Consider the following 17,644-nt stretch of genomic DNA (forward strand, 5'->3'; position numbering starts at 1 on the left):
AGTAGCAATTTCTTAGGCTGATTCATAGATAGATAATGAAAAAAAAAAAACAATTTATCTATAAGCTGAATTTTTTTTCTTGTTTCTCTTTTATTTTTATTTATTTTTTAAAATAGTATATATAAATAATTATTTTTTCTGAATACTGTAAAATCCCTCTTTAAAAAACTGCTTGTGGCCGGCCAGATATTTTTGTGAACCATTGACGGAGGTCAAAAGACAAAAATGTTGCTTTTCTTTTAGTTTATGAATTTGCAAAAATGCTTCTTCGGATACTTCCCAGCTAATTATGATGCTAAGATTCACCTTCTTTCTTCGGAATGTAGATTTGGATTAGGTTTATTATTTAAAATATTAACCCAATTAAACCTGATTATAACTAATTAAAAACCTGATTGGATATAATAAAAATGTTTGAATTAATTTTAATTTCTTATAATATTTTTAATCAGCAATTCAATACAATAACCTAATGATCCAATGATTCATAATTAATATCTTAGTGTGATCAATCAATGCAAAGTCTAACAAACATGAATAGAGTTTATTTAAGTGTTGGTGAAAAATTGAATTTTACATTTCAATTGGGGTACCAAGTACATATTCCACTATATATTGTATTGAGGTAGTTTATAATTGCGTTTTTAAATAATTTTTTTTTTAAAAATAAATTTTTGTTTGTTTAAGATTATTTTTTTTTTATGTATTTGAATTATTTTGAGTGTTGTTGTAGAAAAATATATATTTTTTTAAAAAATATTATTTTAATATATTTTAAAATAAAATATACTTTAAAAAAACAACTTTTTACACATCCCAAGAGTGATAATTAAAAGGTTAAAAAAAAAAAAAAAAATAAGGAAGGAAGAAAGAAAGAAAGAGGAGTTTGGAGCTCTGTTTGTCAGCTTGTCACGTGGAACGATCCTTCAGGATAGTGTAAGGTCTCCAACAAAGCAAGCACCGTCATCTCCTCCCATAACTCCTCTTCTCCTCTTCTTTATAAGACACCTACACTGCACCACACTTCCTCCTCCTCCTCCTCCTCCTCCTCTCTCTTGATTCTTGCTTTTAACGCTTGTAAAATGGCTGAGGATTATGTCCCATGTAAGTCTCTTTTGTTTCATTTCTTTTAAAGTTGTTGCTTTGTTGATTGATCAACGCTATGCTTGTTGTTTCTTTGTTTTGATGTTCTTTTCAATGATTTCTTATTGGGTTTGAGCTGGTTTTGTGTTTTTCTCTTTTTATTTTGTGCGTGTGATTCTTGATCTTGGGTTTCTTGTTTTTTCTTTCATAGATCTTTCTTTATTCCTCTTTGGTTTGTTGTCTCTGTTTGAGTCCTGTAGAAAGTTTTTCTTATCTTGTACAATGAGTTACTGTATACTAGCTTATAGTGCTTTAGGTGGACCAACCCTGAAAACGATAGGATTGATTTTGTGAATTTATCAATGACTATTGATTTGTGATCTAATCAAGATTGAAAATTTGTGTTAATTCACAGTTAGTTGAATTGTTTTTCAATCTGAATCTGATTTAAAGAGCTTTTTTTGGTCTTGGGAATGACAAAGGGAGGCATAGTTTTTTTATTGACTCCAATTTGCTGAGTGATTTTGTAGTTATTGATGTGCAGATTGTACTGATATCAAGCAATTGAAAATCTGTAGGTGATTCTAATAATCATGCATTGAATATGAAAGAAGGAGCAAATGGCTCGCTAGTTGTTTGTTTCGGGGAAATGTTGATTGACTTTGTACCAACAGTTGGTGGGGTTTCACTGGCTGAAGCATCTACTTTCAAGAAGGCTCCTGGTGGTGCTCCTGCTAATGTGGCCGTTGGCATATCAAAACTAGGTGGTTCATCAGCTTTTATAGGCAAGGTGCATTTGGATATGGTTCTGGGGTACTTATTTATGGAATGACTTGTTGCGTTGCACATGCCAAACACTTGGTTAATTCATTTCATTTGGTGTTTTTGATGCGTTGGGTAAATGGAACTTAAATTGAAATTGCATTGATTTATCATAAAGATTTCATTTCAATTGGAATTTGGTTAAACTTTTGGCCAAATGGAATTTTGTAATTTCACAGTAAACTGTACGTTGCAGGATCTCAGTCCCCTGTTTTTTTTTTTTTTTAAAGTTGTGAACGGTTTTGGTTTCCATGAATCCCTGCTTTTTATCTAGGCATGGTTCTAATTTCAACTTTTGTGGCATATTTTCTCAGCTTGGTGATGATGATTTTGGGTACATGCTGTCTGACATTTTGAAACAAAATAATGTGGATAATTCTGGTGTGCGATTTGATTCCACTGCGAGGACTTCTCTGGCATTTATTACGCTCAGAGCTGATGGTGAGCGTGAATTCTTATTTTTCCGTCATCCAAGTGCAGACATGCTTCTTCAAGAATCAGAATTAGATATAAACCTCCTTGAGCAGGTCTGTTTTCTCCTTTTGGTTTTAGTAAGAAAGATGTAGCATGTTAGGACACATTCCACAAGATTTTCAAATTCTGGCAGATATCCATTTGAAAAAATTTCACTTCCAAAATTGCATTGATTGCAGGCCAGGATCTTTCATTATGGATCAATTAGTTTGATTTCAGAACCTTGCAGGTCAAGCCATATTGCAGCGATGAGAATTGCCAAAAAGTCTGGCAGCATCCTTTCTTATGATCCAAATTTGAGATTGGCATTATGGCCATCAGCAGAGGCTGCTAGGGAAGGCATAATGAGCATATGGGAACAAGCTGATGTTATTAAGGTGTAGTTGAAACCTGCTGTTGCACAAGCGCATATACACCAGCTCAATTTTATTGTTCTGAAGTGAAACAATTGCGGATCTTTCATGGTAATATATTTGGAACTCCTTGGGTTGATTATATGAAATTGCAGATAAGTGAGGAAGAAATCACATTCTTAACTGGATGTGATGATCATACTGATGATAAAGTGGTCTTGGACAAGCTTTTTCATCCCAATCTGAAGCTTCTGATTGTAACTGAAGGGTCAGAGGGTTGCCGGTATTACACCAAGGTAACCTACTGATTATTGTCACGTATATATAAATATAAACCTTCATGTTGACCATCAATTATCAAACTAAAGACAGGATCTAGATTCTAATCTATCCACAATTATATCCCAGACAAACTCCAAAAATGTCCCTTTAGTGTTTGTAGAAGAGGCTTCCTGCTAAACTGCTCCCCACCCCCTCTATTTTTTTCCTGTTGTTGGAATGTTAGTTCATGTTAGCTAAGGACCTTGGCTAACGAAGCCTTTGCTAGAAAAAAGCAAACTATTAGTTGTCTTGGTTATCGTGCTTGGATAAGTTAGCAGAATTTGAATTATGGAATCATATGAATAATTGATTCTATTCCAACCTTTGTTATATTCTCTCGAGAAACATCAGTCATCAATGTCTTACCAGATGATATTATAGAGAAATGTTTTGCTGAATTTCTTCAATTATGACGATATGCAATTACTCAAGTCAGAATCTCTTACACAGCAAATGACCTGAATGAATGTGCGGATCCTTCTGGATGTGTAGGTGCATCTAATGCAAAGTTACTTGTAGGTCTAGGTGGTTTATGTGCGGTCGTCAAAAAGTTTGAAAATCTGCTGTATTAAATGGAAGTATCACTGCAGTGCTGCTTGTAGATGGTTATTTTCATATGCGATGTGATCTGATATTTCAATGTGGCACTACAAATTGACATAAACTGTAAACCAATTCAGGAATTCAAAGGCCGTGTTCCTGGTGTTAAGGTGAAGCCTGTTGACACCACTGGTGCAGGCGATGCGTTTGTTGGTGGGATGTTGAGCAACCTAGCTTTTAACCTAAATCTGTTCGAGGTAAATATAGTTGCATACAGAATCAGAATGGCTCAATCTTTTTATCCCATTGATAATTTTAAATCTCTGAATCAATACAGCTTCCTATAGATTCCGTACAACCTTGTAGTCAAAATGTTCCTTTGCTACAAAACAGAATAGAATTTCACTGTATTTCTCTGAGATTCCAGACACCATATGTGTGGACTCCATTTGTCATTATAATAACTCCATTTGTGTGGACTCCATCAAAATGTTCCTTTGCTACAAAACAGAATGAAATTTCACTGTATTTCTCCGAGACTCCAGACACCATTTGTGTGGACTCCATTTGTCATTATAGTAACTCCTAACCGAACCTTTTCCCCTCCCTCCTTTCCTGCAGGATGAGAAGCTATTAAGGGAAGCTCTTTTGTTTGCAAATGCCTGCGGTGCTGTCACAGTAACAGAGAGAGGTGCAATCCCTGCACTACCTACCAAAGAAGCCGTCCTGAAACTTTTAGGGAAAGTCTCCCCAGGATGGAAAGCAGATACATAAATCAACCCTCGTGTTCTTTCTTGTGTCAAGTTGTTGTAGTTTGAAATCTTTGCATAACACCTTTGGTTTCCGCGTGTTGTTCTTCTCTTTCATGCTCATGAACATCAAAGGTTGTAATAATCAATCCCCTCAAGCATTGTAGATTAGATTATTTTATAAAATCAATGATCTCAAATCTATTTTCAACATGATCAGATTAACTTCCACTATCAAAACTCATGTGTTTTGACGTTTCTTGACTTGCTAGCCGTGCTCGAGTTGTTTTGCACACAGCTATATAGCCTCAAGGTCACAAGGGCGAAAACTTTCTTTTCTAGCCATGCTTGCTATCACTGTTTTATCTCGAACATACATGGTCTTCACATTCTGAAGGGTTTCAAGTGTGTTGCCCCTAACATCGATTGTGTTTATACAAAGATAGGACGAAGGAATATGCATTGTTAGCGCATGATCAAGAAATTATAATAGAAGGATCAAGAAGTAGAATATGCATTATTTTTTTTTTAAAAAAAACCAGAATATACCAAAAAATCATAGCTTTGGATCTAGCTTAGTATTGATTTGAAAAAAGGATAATGTTCGAATCAAAAAATTTAAAAACTTGATCTTGGAGTTAGATTTAGGATAATGTTTAAGTGGTAGAATGATTGATCTAATTTCTTTTTTTAAAAAATCAAAATAAATTTATTTTGATAAAAAAAAAAATTAATGAGTTGATAATTGAATTTTGACTAAGTCAAACATGAGTCAATCAAGTTCCTAAATTAACTTGAATTTTTTAAGAGGTTAGCTGAGATTATTTTTTTTAAACAAGAATCAGCCTAAGTCTTATATTGAACCAATCTAAATTTTAAAATAATAATTAAATTAGTGTTGTTTTATTGATATTTAAAAAAAATTAAAAAAATTAATTCTACAAGTCTGACCAAATTTTACCATTAAGAAGGCATGAACTACCCTTCCATTTTAATATTATCACATTCATTGTTAATTTTGGTGCCACAATCATATCACTCTTAGCTCTATAACTTTTATGTGTATATTTAAAATTTATATAACATCGTATATGATTATTTATTTTAATTATCATTATTTTTAATAAAATAATAATTATTGTCAATTTAATATTATTATAATTATTATCATCATCACGTAATAGTCATGTCACAACTACCATGCTAACTACCACGTTGTTAACATTTCACTCACATAATAAAAAGTAAATATGAAAAAATGCATTAAATCGATATGAAATATGATCCTAAGCTTGGTGTTGTCCAAGGAACTTGGCAAATCTCTTCTCTCAGTGGGACTCTTTGGTTTATGGCTTTCAGAAAAAAGTATGGGTGATGTTGTTCTTTCTGCGACATGGTCTATGTGGCTTCTTCGCAATGATGTAATATTTAAGCAGAAGTCCCAGATTATGATACTTTGTTCTTCTTATTGTTACTCGGCTTTGCTTATGGTTAAAGGCTATTGAACCGGATTTTCCCTACTCCTCCTCAGATTTGCTTCGACTGGACTAATTCTCAAAAGTTGAGGATTGGTATTATGTGGTCTCCCCCTATGACGAATAGATTCAAATGGAATGTTGATGGATCCTCTATCGGAAAACCTGGCCCCTCCGGAATAGGTGGTGTTTTGCGGAATCATCATGGAATACTTTTAGGTATTTTTTCTATGCCGATTGGGATCTTAGACTCTAATGTAGCTGAGCTGAGAGCAGTAGTCAAAGCTATCGAATTGTCAGCCTCTAACTGCTTCTTACATCATAAACATATTATTATCGAATCTGATTCTGCCAATGTCATTAGCTGGATGAATAATTCTTATAATAGGCCTTGGATTCATCATAAACTCTTCTCTTCAGCTCAGAGGCTAGCTTCATGTTTTGATTCAATCACCTACTCTCATTCTTACCGGGAAAGCAATCACATGGCAGATCATCTCGCTAAACAAGGAGTGCACAGAATATCTGATTTTGTGGCTTGGCTATGACCCTCATAGATAATTTATCGGTACTTTGTTTAATCCAATGCAGATTATGTTGAATTCTTTTGGCTCCTATGCAGGAACCAGATGGTGGAAGGTTTTTTATTGAGTTTGTAGGGTTTATGTTAAATAGGTTTGCTAGCTATTTCAGCAAACTTTTTCTCTGTGTAATGATTGCATTGCACAATTTTGCATTACTTAATAATAACAGCTTCTTTCAAAAAAAATATGATCCTAAAATCGTCGAGAGCTAAGACATAAACTAATCCGTAGATTGTAATTCAGAGTTTGTTTTATTGATAATTATTCAATTTTTTTATTAATAAAAAAGATAATCATTCGGTTTTTTCGCTGAAAATCTCACATTTGTTTCAAAACAGAAACAGAAATGCCGTCGTCGTCGTCGTCATCTCCAAATCCGTCGACGATGCTTAAACCAGAGGTCGGACCTGACAGTCTTCCTCGAGAAGCTCCTGTCATTGCCTACACCGAGAAGGTCTCACTCTTCTCTCTCTCTCTCTCTCTCTCTATCGATTATTATTGTAATTATTACTGAATTTATTTATTTTAATGTGAATCATTGTTATTTTTCAGATAATCGAAGAAGAGCAACTTCAATTAAGGAAGTAAGTTTTACGCTTCTCGTTTATTTGGATCTGTAATTATGTGTTGATAATCAGAAAATGTAGTTTCGATAATCAGTTTATCTAGTGATTTAATCTGTTTCTGAGAAAGAAAAAAAAACACAAGAATAATTACTGGAATCAGTGAATCACAGTCGTCAATAACTTATTTATGAATTTGTTTGATAAATATTTTTAAATTTTTTAATGTCAGATATATTGAAGAAAATTATTTGAAGATTCGTGACGCAGAAAAAGAATTAGTGAATTTCAGTCTTTAAGAATTTAAAAGAAAATAATAAAAGAAGTTCTGAAATCTTATTGATGATTTTTTTTTATTTAATTTGTGTTAGATATGTCGAAGACAATTAATTATTCATAGATTTGTGATGTAGAGAGAATCAGTAAATTTCAATTTTAAGAATTAAAAAATGAACAATATATATAATTTTGTTTTATGAATTTTTTTTGTCGATGTTAGATATATTGAAGAAAATTATTCGAAGATTCGTGATGTAGAGATAAAGCTAGCGAATCTTACGTTAAAGCAGGTTGGTATGCGGCAATGTTCTAGTTTTTCAGTCTTGGATTTGGTGTTCTACTGACATTGCTGGTGGTTTTTGTGTATGATGGGGGTGTGGATAGGCTTAAGCGCTTGAACACATGAGGAAGAAGATAGAGATGTCGACAGAGAGAATTCGTGTTGCGAGGTTGAAGGAGGAAGAAGCTCAGAAGGTTTGTCCCTTTTCGTTGTCAAAACTTGGTTCTTACTGTTAGTAATGAAAGTAGTATTTGAATGATTTAGAGTAATATGGGTAGCATGATTTTGGGATGGTGGAAATGGATTTTTGAGGTATTTGGAAGAATGTGATGTGATGCAGTAGTGAAAACCAGTTCCTTCGTCAGTCGCATTGCATTGTATTCTGCATATTTTTCTTCTTTTGTTTCATTAGAAATGATCTCGCATGTCTGTATCATGCTTTCACTGAACACGACTGATGCAATGGGGATAAAGATTTGAGCTAAGAACTCGATGTTGAACAACGTTAGGGCCGAACTCCTTAAAAAGGCCATGCTTTCACTGAATCTTTTTCTTTTTTATTTCTCTCTTTGATTTTCTTAGATGAAAAATGAATGTTAATTGATGAGGTGCCTTCCTATAAGCAAAAGGCAAAAGAAAATGAAAACACCTTTCTGTCTTCCATCCCTTCAAACATCGGCTGAGCTCTTTAAAAGAAGGCCAAAAAAAGGAATAGGAAAAATCAAAGGCATTTCTGGTTGTAATTACTTTCAGAAAAATTTTTTTTTTTTTAATCTCCATCTCTAGTTTTCACATTTATTCTAAACAGATTTTTCATTAAAAATCAAAGAAACATGTTATTTATATATAAATAAGGCCCTTATTTATATTGGAGACTTTGGGAAATAATCATTTTTGGTGTTTTTTTCAAATTTCAGAAAAAAAAAAAAAAATTTTCATTCGCAGTTAGTAAACACATTTTCTTTAGTTTGATGTTTCTTAGAAATTTTTTCTGAAAAATAAAAAAAAAGATTTCACAAGTAAAGGCAACCTCTATTTTGCTATAGGGGGAAATGCTTTTCAAGAACAAGTATCTGTTGATTTTGGAATCATTGCATGTAATCAATTCCTTGATATGGAAATGTAGAATTTGTCTCATGATTTTCTTGCTGCACACAGTTGAAGTTTGTGAGATGTGTGGTTGTTCATACATTAATGTTGTTGGCAAATTGTATTTCCTTCTTCATTTGATATGTTGTGCAGATTATTGACTACTAGTGATACATGTAAACACACAAAATAAAAACCATCTACATACAATAGGTGTCTATCATAGTAGATCCCCACTAAAAAAAGACAAAGAAGACCATAAATTAGAAAGCCCATTGATAGTTTGTACGTAGTTTCCTCCATTAAAAAAAATTATTCTTATCAACTCATGCCCCAGACCTACGAAAATTTATTGTTACAGTATGGTTGCCTTGAATTATACCAAGAACTCTAATTATCATATTATACAATGAGAGAATGTTTATAGTCCCATTCCATAAGTGAGATTCATATTAGCATATGGTTCTTTCCCAAGATAGTAAAAGAAGGTTTTAAGTAGGATTTCAGTTACAATGTTTAGATTAGGAAAACTTTTCTGAAACTAATCAATTATTGAATTTCACCAACCCAGCTACCACTATAAAATTTTTAGATCTGTTTTGAGATTGTATTATAGTCTTCAATCAAACAGAATGAAAGCAGTAGATTGATAAACCATGGAAACCATTCCATTAGTGGGATTTGTAGCCTACATGTCTTTTCTAAGTCAGTAAAAGAAAAAGGTTTTCGAGGACCGTAAAAAGCCTATAGGTATGCAGGACTTTCGGTTACAATGTCTAAGTTGAGAAAAATTTTCTTAAACCAATCAATTATTGGATTTCACAAACCAAACTACTATTACCAAAAGATTCCTAGATTCGCTTTTAGATCGCATTTCAATTTTTAATCAAATGAAATGAAAGCTAGAGATTGATTAGCTATAATAGTTGCAAACAAATCTTGATATTGGACATGATATTTGTTTGATTGGTCTCACCTATTACATTATCTTGAGAAGCTCCTTTCTTAACATGCTCCACCTCCAAAATATCTAGAACCGATTAGGATTAGACTAAAGTAGTTAACTCAATATCCTATATAGAGAAGAAAAGCCCAAATTATATATAATGATATAATAGAAGTCAAGGCTATGAACTTATTATATATATATATATATATATATGATTATTTCTTATCAAGAAGCCCAAAAACTCTTGGATCTTTACTCTTTAAAAGAGTTCAGGAATTTATTGGAGCTTTTTCTTTCCATTTATTTTCATGCTTGGCACTAAACCTTCCATATCAATACTTTCTTGTTATTTATTGATAAAAAGTTGTAGGGAAAAAAACCGAATTTAACCCCTTAGATCCTCTCACATACTTTGATCTATAAGGTTTTAATAAATGATTTTGGTCAAGGTGATTCCTCATATGAAATCATGAAAATGATATGAATTTATATAAATAACCTATAAAATGATAATTATCAAAAGGTCTATGTCCATATTCTAGTATTGGTCTATTAAAATGATGTTTAACGGTCTCTACCCAAGAGTTTTGGCTCATAATCCAATGAATCTATAACCAGTTAATCATTCTTTTTAATTTTTCAACCAAACATCATGCTTCCTTTTTTTTTTTTTCTTCCAACCAATCGCTTTGATTTCATTTCTGCAACAACATATAATCTTGGTCATTTATCTTAATGCTTACAACTCAATTTGTTTCCGGTGATAACAATAATCCATGTGATATTGTTTTTTTTTCTTCTTCTTATGTTGTTTTTAAATGACATCATAACTACACGAGGTAAATTGATGCTACCCACTCTACTGGAGAAGGGGGCCGCTTTCTTCCCTTAAAAAATATCAGTTCCATCATGAGGGCTCAGCAAACAACATAATTAGCATCTTAACAAGGAGCAAGAAGGCTATTAGGAAGTCAATTCCTTTACCTAGTGGGAGTGTTGTTTTGACATGAGTGGCATTTTATCTCGGTAGTCTTGGATAGAATTATGTTGCTTGCTGGGCTCTGATGATGAAACTAGCATTTTTTAGGGGAAGAAAACGGTCTTTCATGTAGCTATGGTGCCATTTAGAAACAACCCAAGAAAAAGAAAAAAAAACAGTATTTCACGGATTATTATCATCACTATAAAACAAATTGAGTTGTAGGCATCAAGGTAAAGAATCAAGATTATATATTGTTGCAAAAAAGAAATTAAAAGGATTGGTGGGAAGATTAAAAAAAATGATTAGAAAATAAAGAAAAAATGACGAACTAGCTGCAGGTTCAATGGATTATGGGTCATATCTATTTGGGTAGAGACCATAAGACAAACCAAGCCTAGAATATGAACTTAAGACTTATGATAACTATTATTTTATGGGCTATTTGTATAGATTTATATTCTTTTCATGATTTTATATAAGGAGTCACCTTGACAAAATCATTGATTAAAGCCTTGTATATCAAAATATGTGAAATAATCAAAGGGGTTAGATTACTTATTTTTGTCTCTATAACTCTTGTCAATTGATAGTAAAAAAGTATTGAGAATAAGGGTTTTACACCAAGCTAGGAAAAGAAATGAAAAGAAAGAATTCCATTAAATTCTTCATCTTCTAAAAAAGAGAGATCCAAGAGGTTTTGCATTTATTGATAAGACATAAATATATCTATAAAAGAAATCCATAACCTTAATTTCAATTATATCATTATATATAATTTGAGTAATTCTTTTTTATATAGAATATTATAAAAGTACCAATCTAGTTCAACCAACTGGTTATAGATATTTTAAATGTGGAGCTTGTTGACGAGGGAGAGCTTTCTAGGATGATTTGACGAGTGAGGTCATTTCACGTGGCCTAGCCTAGTCTCAGCAAAACAGCAAACAAAGCTCATTCTGTCCATTATCAAACAAACATGCCCAAAGAACTCTCTAAAATAGGTTTAGCCCAAAAAAGCACTCCAATCGTTTGGCTTTTAGCCTTGGTATCCAAGGAACATCACGTGGATACGACGCTGAGTCCCTCAGTAAGCCTGATCAAGTCTAGCTCATCAACAACACCTTTTTCCCCCTTCCTGTCAGTTCCATAGGTAACCTTAACACAACGTCTTCTCATGGAAATCAACCTGCTCCATTTTCGAAATCCAAGCTTCCCTTTCCTTCACTCTTTCATTTCTTTTTTTGGCAGGCTTCATTTTATAAGCGTAAGCCATATAAATAGTCATTCTATGAAGGGTAAGCTAAAAAAGTTAGTTTATTCACTTGATTCTCTATCCAATTTATCCTTATCCCTATACAAATACCACTTCATAGTTTCTAGACCAGCTAGTTTAGGGTACGCGAACCCTGAACTCCGTAGTTCCTTTGGAATGAACGTCTATCTAGCTTCAGATGTTGTTTCCTATATGGATCGCTAAACTATGGACCTAAGAACCGAATCCCTTGAATTCTCTCATCCTCGTGATTATAGCTCCTAATTTTCTGACTATGAAACGGTCTCTGTCAGCCTTACCAGCCGTCCAAGATGAGCGTTCAAACCGAATTGATCTTTTTTGTCCCCTCAGCCATCCATTCCCGTCTTCAGTTAGCAGCAAATTAACTCAAGGATAACCTTTATGTATGAGCTGGAAAGGAGGTATCTATAGATACCAAACAAACTAGCTAGTTTGAGAAGATAGTTAAATAAGAGGCGGATCTAGGGAGTCTTTACTTCTTCGACTTCTTATTCATAGTTCAGATAATCCAACCTCCACTTGTAAGCAGCACCAAAGTGAATCATCATAACATTTTTTTTCTGAAAGAAGAACTCATCAAGAGATGAGACGTAGCTTTTTTTTTGGAATAAGTCGATATATTGAAAGGGCTAACCAGAAGGTAGCCAAAAACAAGATACATGAAAAGAAAAAAAAATAAAAAAAAATAAAAAATAAAAAAAAATCAAATAACAAAAAGCAAACACAAAAAAAAAGAAAAAGCTAATGTTGTTTGATCACAGTCATGAGATTTGTTTGCAGCTATTATATCTAATCAATCTTCTGTTTTCATTCTATTTAATTGGAGATTAGAATGTGATCTGAAAGCGGATTCAGGAATCTCCTGGTAATGATAGTTAAGTTGGTGTAATCCAATAATCAATTGGTTTTAGAAAGACTTTCCTAATGTAACGGAAAGTCCTGCCTATTTTAAGGGTTTTTGTAGTCCTTGAAAACTTTCTTCATTTACTGGCATGAAAAAGACTTGTAAGCTATGGATTTCACTAATGGAATGGACTATAACCATACTTCCATGGTCTACCATGATACTTGGGTTACTTGGCAGCTATACTGTCACAGTAAATTCTCACGGGTCTGGGGGAGATTAAGCAGACGCTGCAATGTGACCCAACTAGAGTCTCGGCGTCTTGGAAGCAGCAACAAAAGTTGTGAAGGGCGAGGAAGAAATTAAGCAGAAGTGTGAAGACTTAAATCATCTGGTAAGATCATCTCTGAATGAAGTTCTGAACTTCACTACTTCTTATTGTTTGTTAGGTTTTCTCTATTTATTTTATTATCTCTTAACAGGTTCAAGAAAGCAGTAACTCTCAGTTTTCTAGAATTAAGAAATTAAAAAGACGACTGGAAGCCCTAAACCCAAGTAGAGCATCTATGTCTCCTCCTCATGTAAACTCTATTTCTAAAACTATCGGTCATATCTAATTATCTATCAATAAATGTAGTTAATTGCTTGGACAGCACTATCATGGTATACTTTCACATTGATTATTAACTGTCATGGGCTAACTATTAGTTAATACTGCTCTTTCTTTGGGATTGCATTGTGCATGTGTAAGAAGGCATTGGCCTATGTGTGTGCGTAACTTACTTTGGCAATTGGGGCAGTGCAAGATCATGGTTATTTTCTTGGTGTAGAAGATGATAACAAATGGGCTAAGAAACGACATCTGATTCAGGTAACAAAAAAAATTGTATTTGAATATATGCCTAGTAACTCAATTGAGACATAATATAGGCTTTGAAAATGTTCGGATGTGCATGAGATCGTATAAGCAAACTCAGTAAAACCATAACATCAGGCGTGTCCTGAAAGTGGGTGCCCTTAAGGAGCTAATGTTTGTGGATGTTCCATTTACTGTCATTACATCATGCTGCTCCACTGAGTGCTAGTATAGGCATATACTGATATACACATTGCATGTTTTAGAGAAATTGTTGAAAGTTTGCACTTGTGGTTATCCATGGGATGGAAAACCAATGGGACCTGCACCGAACAACCCAGCTCAAGATGCCTCGATTCCATTTTCAATAGAAACTGGTGCTGGAGTCGCTGAGAACGCTCCTCATCACGCAAATGGGGGAAATGTCCAAGTCATGAATGAGCAAAATCAACAGCCTAATGTCGAAGTAGAAGGAAGGGGAAAGAAGAAAGTCCATTTCCAAGGAAGGGGGAGGCGAATTGGGGCTGTTCCCAAGGGTGGAGGATTTGCCCAACCTGGCTGGACGGTGGCAGGATTCGATGTCGATGGCAGAAGTTAGAAACAACATTTCATATTCTCCTACACTGAAACTGTGAGCACCTCTACTTTTGCTCCACCAAGCATGCTCTTTGTTCCATATATGCTGGTTGATTTTTCCCAGTGTATTTATTCAATTGGCTATAGCTTCTTGATATAGAAAATGCCATCTGACCTTTTGAACTTCACATTGCCCCTTACCCTTGCCATCAATTCCTCATTCAAGGAAGTATGGCTCATGAACATTTCTTGTTATTTACTCTTTGACAAGCCGAAGCTGTGACCTGAAACTCTAGACTCTCCTTATCCCCTTTACATGTTGCTTAATATTTTCTGCCCCGTGTATTCTTTCACTTGTATAGAGTCTGTTGATATAGAAGTGGTATTTGATCCCACTTCCCACTGCTGCTTCTCTTGTGTTACAAATAGATTCCTTTGATAGTTGTCGTCCCATGTGAAGTAAACATTTGTTGTTCTTCACTTTTATTCTGGCTATAGCTGTACGTTTAAATCTCTAGACTCCCCTTCGCCTTCACATGTGCTGCTTCTGCCCAATGTGGGCTTTGATTGAACAATTGAAATCTTATCATTCACTTCGGTCAGCAATATATTTGTATAACCAAAATTGCCCTCAGACAATCCAAAACCAGTGTTATTAAATTTGATATATGACATGGATTTTAAATTAAACTAGATGGTAATCAGGTCACCAACAATTCAGTCGACATGGTTTGATTTTCTTTTTTTTAAAAGCATTGTTGCATTGTTTTAACATTTTTAAAAAAACTTGAAACAACATCATTTTAAGTTAATTTAGGTTAACATAGGTTAACCTACCCAACTTATGATCGAAGTCATGAGTTGGGTTAGGTTTAATAACTTTGTCCAAAAACCTATTAAAAATCATTAATTTCAATCATGGGAAATGAATAGACATTAAAAAAATTCTAAATATAAATTGAAAAGGTTATGCAAGGATTTAATTAAATAAATTGAGTGTCAATAGATAAATAAATAAGTCATTAACTAAAGATAAAAATGGAAAAATAAAGAGATGAATTTAAATAAAAATATTTAATCTCGCAATATAAATTATTTATCTAGTTATGTTTAATGAATTTATTTATTAAAATTGATTTTTTATTTAGTAAAGTGATAATAAAAATAGATACATATAGGAAATTGATGGAATAAAATCAAAGGGAAAAAAAATATTATGCAAGAATAACTATATTTTATTTATATAAAATAAAAAATATTGATGAAATAAAATAATCTCTTAAAAAATTTAAAAAATAATCATTATTTAAAAAGGTTAAATAAAAATCTAAAAAAATTAGAAGGAATGGATATTAAATTAAATATAAAATAAAAATTTATTTAAAAAAAACAAGTTAAAAAAAAATATCAATTAAAAAAAACTATATAAAAATAGAGGTTAGACACTATTGAGCTTGGCAACCCAAGGCCGTGTGCTTGTCCTAATTTTTTTCCTAGTAATGGGGTGGATGGGATGTCATCCAACCCAAAAGTTTTTTAAAACATAAAGGACCCATGAATTGTTTTCCCCTAGATTTGGTTATAGTGGTAGTTGAGAAATTGAGGTTGATTTTTTTTTTTTAACTTAGAAACTTATTTTTGAACAAAATATCATAAAAATATTATAAATACTTTGATAAACTCATATATGACCTCGAACATCTCAAAAATTCACTTAAAAATCTAAAATCAACCAAAAATCAAAAACCTTTTTGAGATCAAATCTATTATCTCAAACAAATTGAAGGGTAAAGAAAACCTAGAATAAAATTTTCTCATTTAATAGAACTCATTAACACTAAAATCAATATTTTTAGTGGTGGAAATTGGTATCAAATATTGGGACTTGCGTTCTCTTCCCTCAAACTAGGAGTAAAAAAATAAAGAAAATAAAGTTTTGAATTAAAATTGAATTTTTGAGAAATATGGGAACAAAAGTTTATAATTTGAAATGTCATAGTAAATTTTTTGATCTAATTTTAAATCATCATTTATTTTCTATGTTTTTTTTCACTTTGATCATCTTTCTTTTAGTCTTGCAATTCCTCAATAAATTTGAAGTAATTATCATTCAATTTGTTCATAAGAGGATGAAATCATTCAAAAAAAAATTTAAGAATTAAAATGAAAATAAATAAATTAAACAATGGTAAAATGTAAGAGCGTGAACAACTTCTAAAGTTTTGAGTTTCTTGTAATCACTGAAAATCGAGTTAGGATAAACATCTATTACTCTGAATCTCGTAAATGTTACTGTTGCAAAAATAATGCCATGTTTCCACAGAGAATAAGGCAAGGTCTTCTTTAACTTTTGTGCTTTGTTTGTTCATGCGGGGTACGGGGCACCACCGCACAAACCAACGGGCATGCATCAATGTCTTTTAACTTAGGCTTTGTCTGGAACTGTGACCTAACTGGTCTTGTGGAAGTGTTCACTGTGCATGATATCATCAATGTCCGTATCTGCTTCTGCCATGGATGTTATTGACATTACTTGCATATGTTTGTACAACACCAGACTTGATTGATCCATTCGTCTTTATATACATGGTGTCATAATCTGTAAATCTGCCATACTGTTTTTGTTCTTCATACTGTTTCAAATTCAACAAGAACTCATACTGTTTCAAATTCAAACTTTCGAAATGCCATTCCCTATAAATTGTTAAGCATAATCATGGGGTTAATCCAATGCTGCTGGTGAACTTCAAATCAAACGATTTAAGCAGCATGCATGGACATTTTGCATAATTCTATGATCTTTGCTGGTCAAGAAACAGTGCAAGGTGCGTGGAATTTCAATTTCATGTACAATAAAGCAAGCAATTTCTGATTTGGCATTTAAACTTACACCTGTTTACACCAAACCTGTCCTGCCCTAATGAAAAAGTTACTGAATTATTCTGCTCTGTGTAAATTGATTAAATGATTAGAAGCCAAAAGTCCTAAATTGTTCTTTATGTTTCAAAACTAACGTATGTACTAACCTCCCAAAATAAAGGCCGGTTTCACATTCCTTGTTTTGATGAGGCAACAAAGCCCTTCTCTTTTTTTTTGAAAGATGTGTATATTATATAAGCGTCAAAGTCTGACGGGAATAGAACAAAAGCTACGCAATATCTTAATATGGCATAAAGTCATATTAAGGATAAAGCGCAACTTAAGATAAACCAAAGCAAAGAAAACCATACAAAATCCATCCAAATGAGCTGAAACTAAACATTCCTCAACAAAACAAAACAGAAAATACTCAAAGACATAATGGGAGAAGAAACAATAGCAAGCCCATAGAAAAATGGTGGATTCAAAGCCAGGCAACAAATTCACTTGATCTCCGCACTCCTTGCTTAGCCAAACCATCTGCCATGCAATTACTTTCACGAAAGATATGAGAGAAGGTGATTGAAACAAAATATGCTTTCAGTCTATTAACATAGGAGAACAAATTATGATGCTTCCAGTGACGACTGAGAGGATTATTCATCCAGCGAA

The 17,644-nt window shown here is 33.1% G+C and overlaps 2 protein-coding genes and 1 long non-coding RNA gene across 9 annotated transcripts; all 3 read left to right on the forward strand.

Annotated features, from left to right (window-relative positions):
- The first annotated feature begins 859 nt into the window (after positions 1-859).
- LOC118060695 (probable fructokinase-7) lies at positions 860-4,553 on the forward strand. Of its 2 annotated transcripts, none has more exons than XM_073412863.1 (7): positions 860-1,104; positions 1,628-1,873; positions 2,220-2,432; positions 2,559-2,756; positions 2,888-3,028; positions 3,734-3,850; positions 4,215-4,553. In XM_073412863.1, the coding sequence occupies exons 2-7, from the start codon at positions 1,688-1,690 to the stop codon at positions 4,365-4,367; spliced, it is 1,008 nt and encodes a 335-aa protein (XP_073268964.1). In that variant the 5' UTR covers positions 860-1,104; positions 1,628-1,687; the 3' UTR covers positions 4,368-4,553. The 2 variants fall into 2 exon arrangements, with proteins under 2 accessions (XP_073268964.1, XP_034929848.1); XM_035073957.2 differs by having other exon boundaries at positions 1,662-1,873.
- A 2,018-nt stretch (positions 4,554-6,571) lies between these two features.
- On the forward strand, positions 6,572-14,630 carry LOC118060670 (uncharacterized). 6 transcript variants are annotated; one of them, XR_012171387.1, is made up of 8 exons: positions 6,572-6,855; positions 6,954-6,985; positions 7,464-7,533; positions 7,628-7,717; positions 12,922-13,075; positions 13,164-13,262; positions 13,436-13,552; positions 13,804-14,630. It is a non-coding gene; the product is annotated as an uncharacterized lncRNA (long non-coding RNA). The 6 variants fall into 6 exon arrangements; XR_012171385.1 differs by having other exon boundaries at positions 6,583-6,635; positions 6,740-6,855; positions 13,164-13,552; XR_012171386.1 differs by having other exon boundaries at positions 6,601-6,645; positions 6,740-6,855; positions 13,164-13,552.
- Positions 10,266-12,427, forward strand: LOC118060579 (uncharacterized mitochondrial protein AtMg00170/AtMg00620; the record flags this gene model as incomplete). The annotated part of the gene is given in 2 exon segments (XM_035073814.2): positions 10,266-10,361; positions 10,364-12,427. Coding segments are annotated over 2 exon segments (231 nt in total), but the record flags the coding sequence as incomplete, so codon positions are not given.
- Positions 14,631-17,644: the final 3,014 nt, after the last annotated feature.

Source organism: Populus alba, chromosome 12 (assembly GCF_005239225.2).
Source record: "Populus alba chromosome 12, ASM523922v2, whole genome shotgun sequence".
NCBI classification, from domain to species: Eukaryota; Viridiplantae; Streptophyta; class Magnoliopsida; order Malpighiales; family Salicaceae; genus Populus; species Populus alba.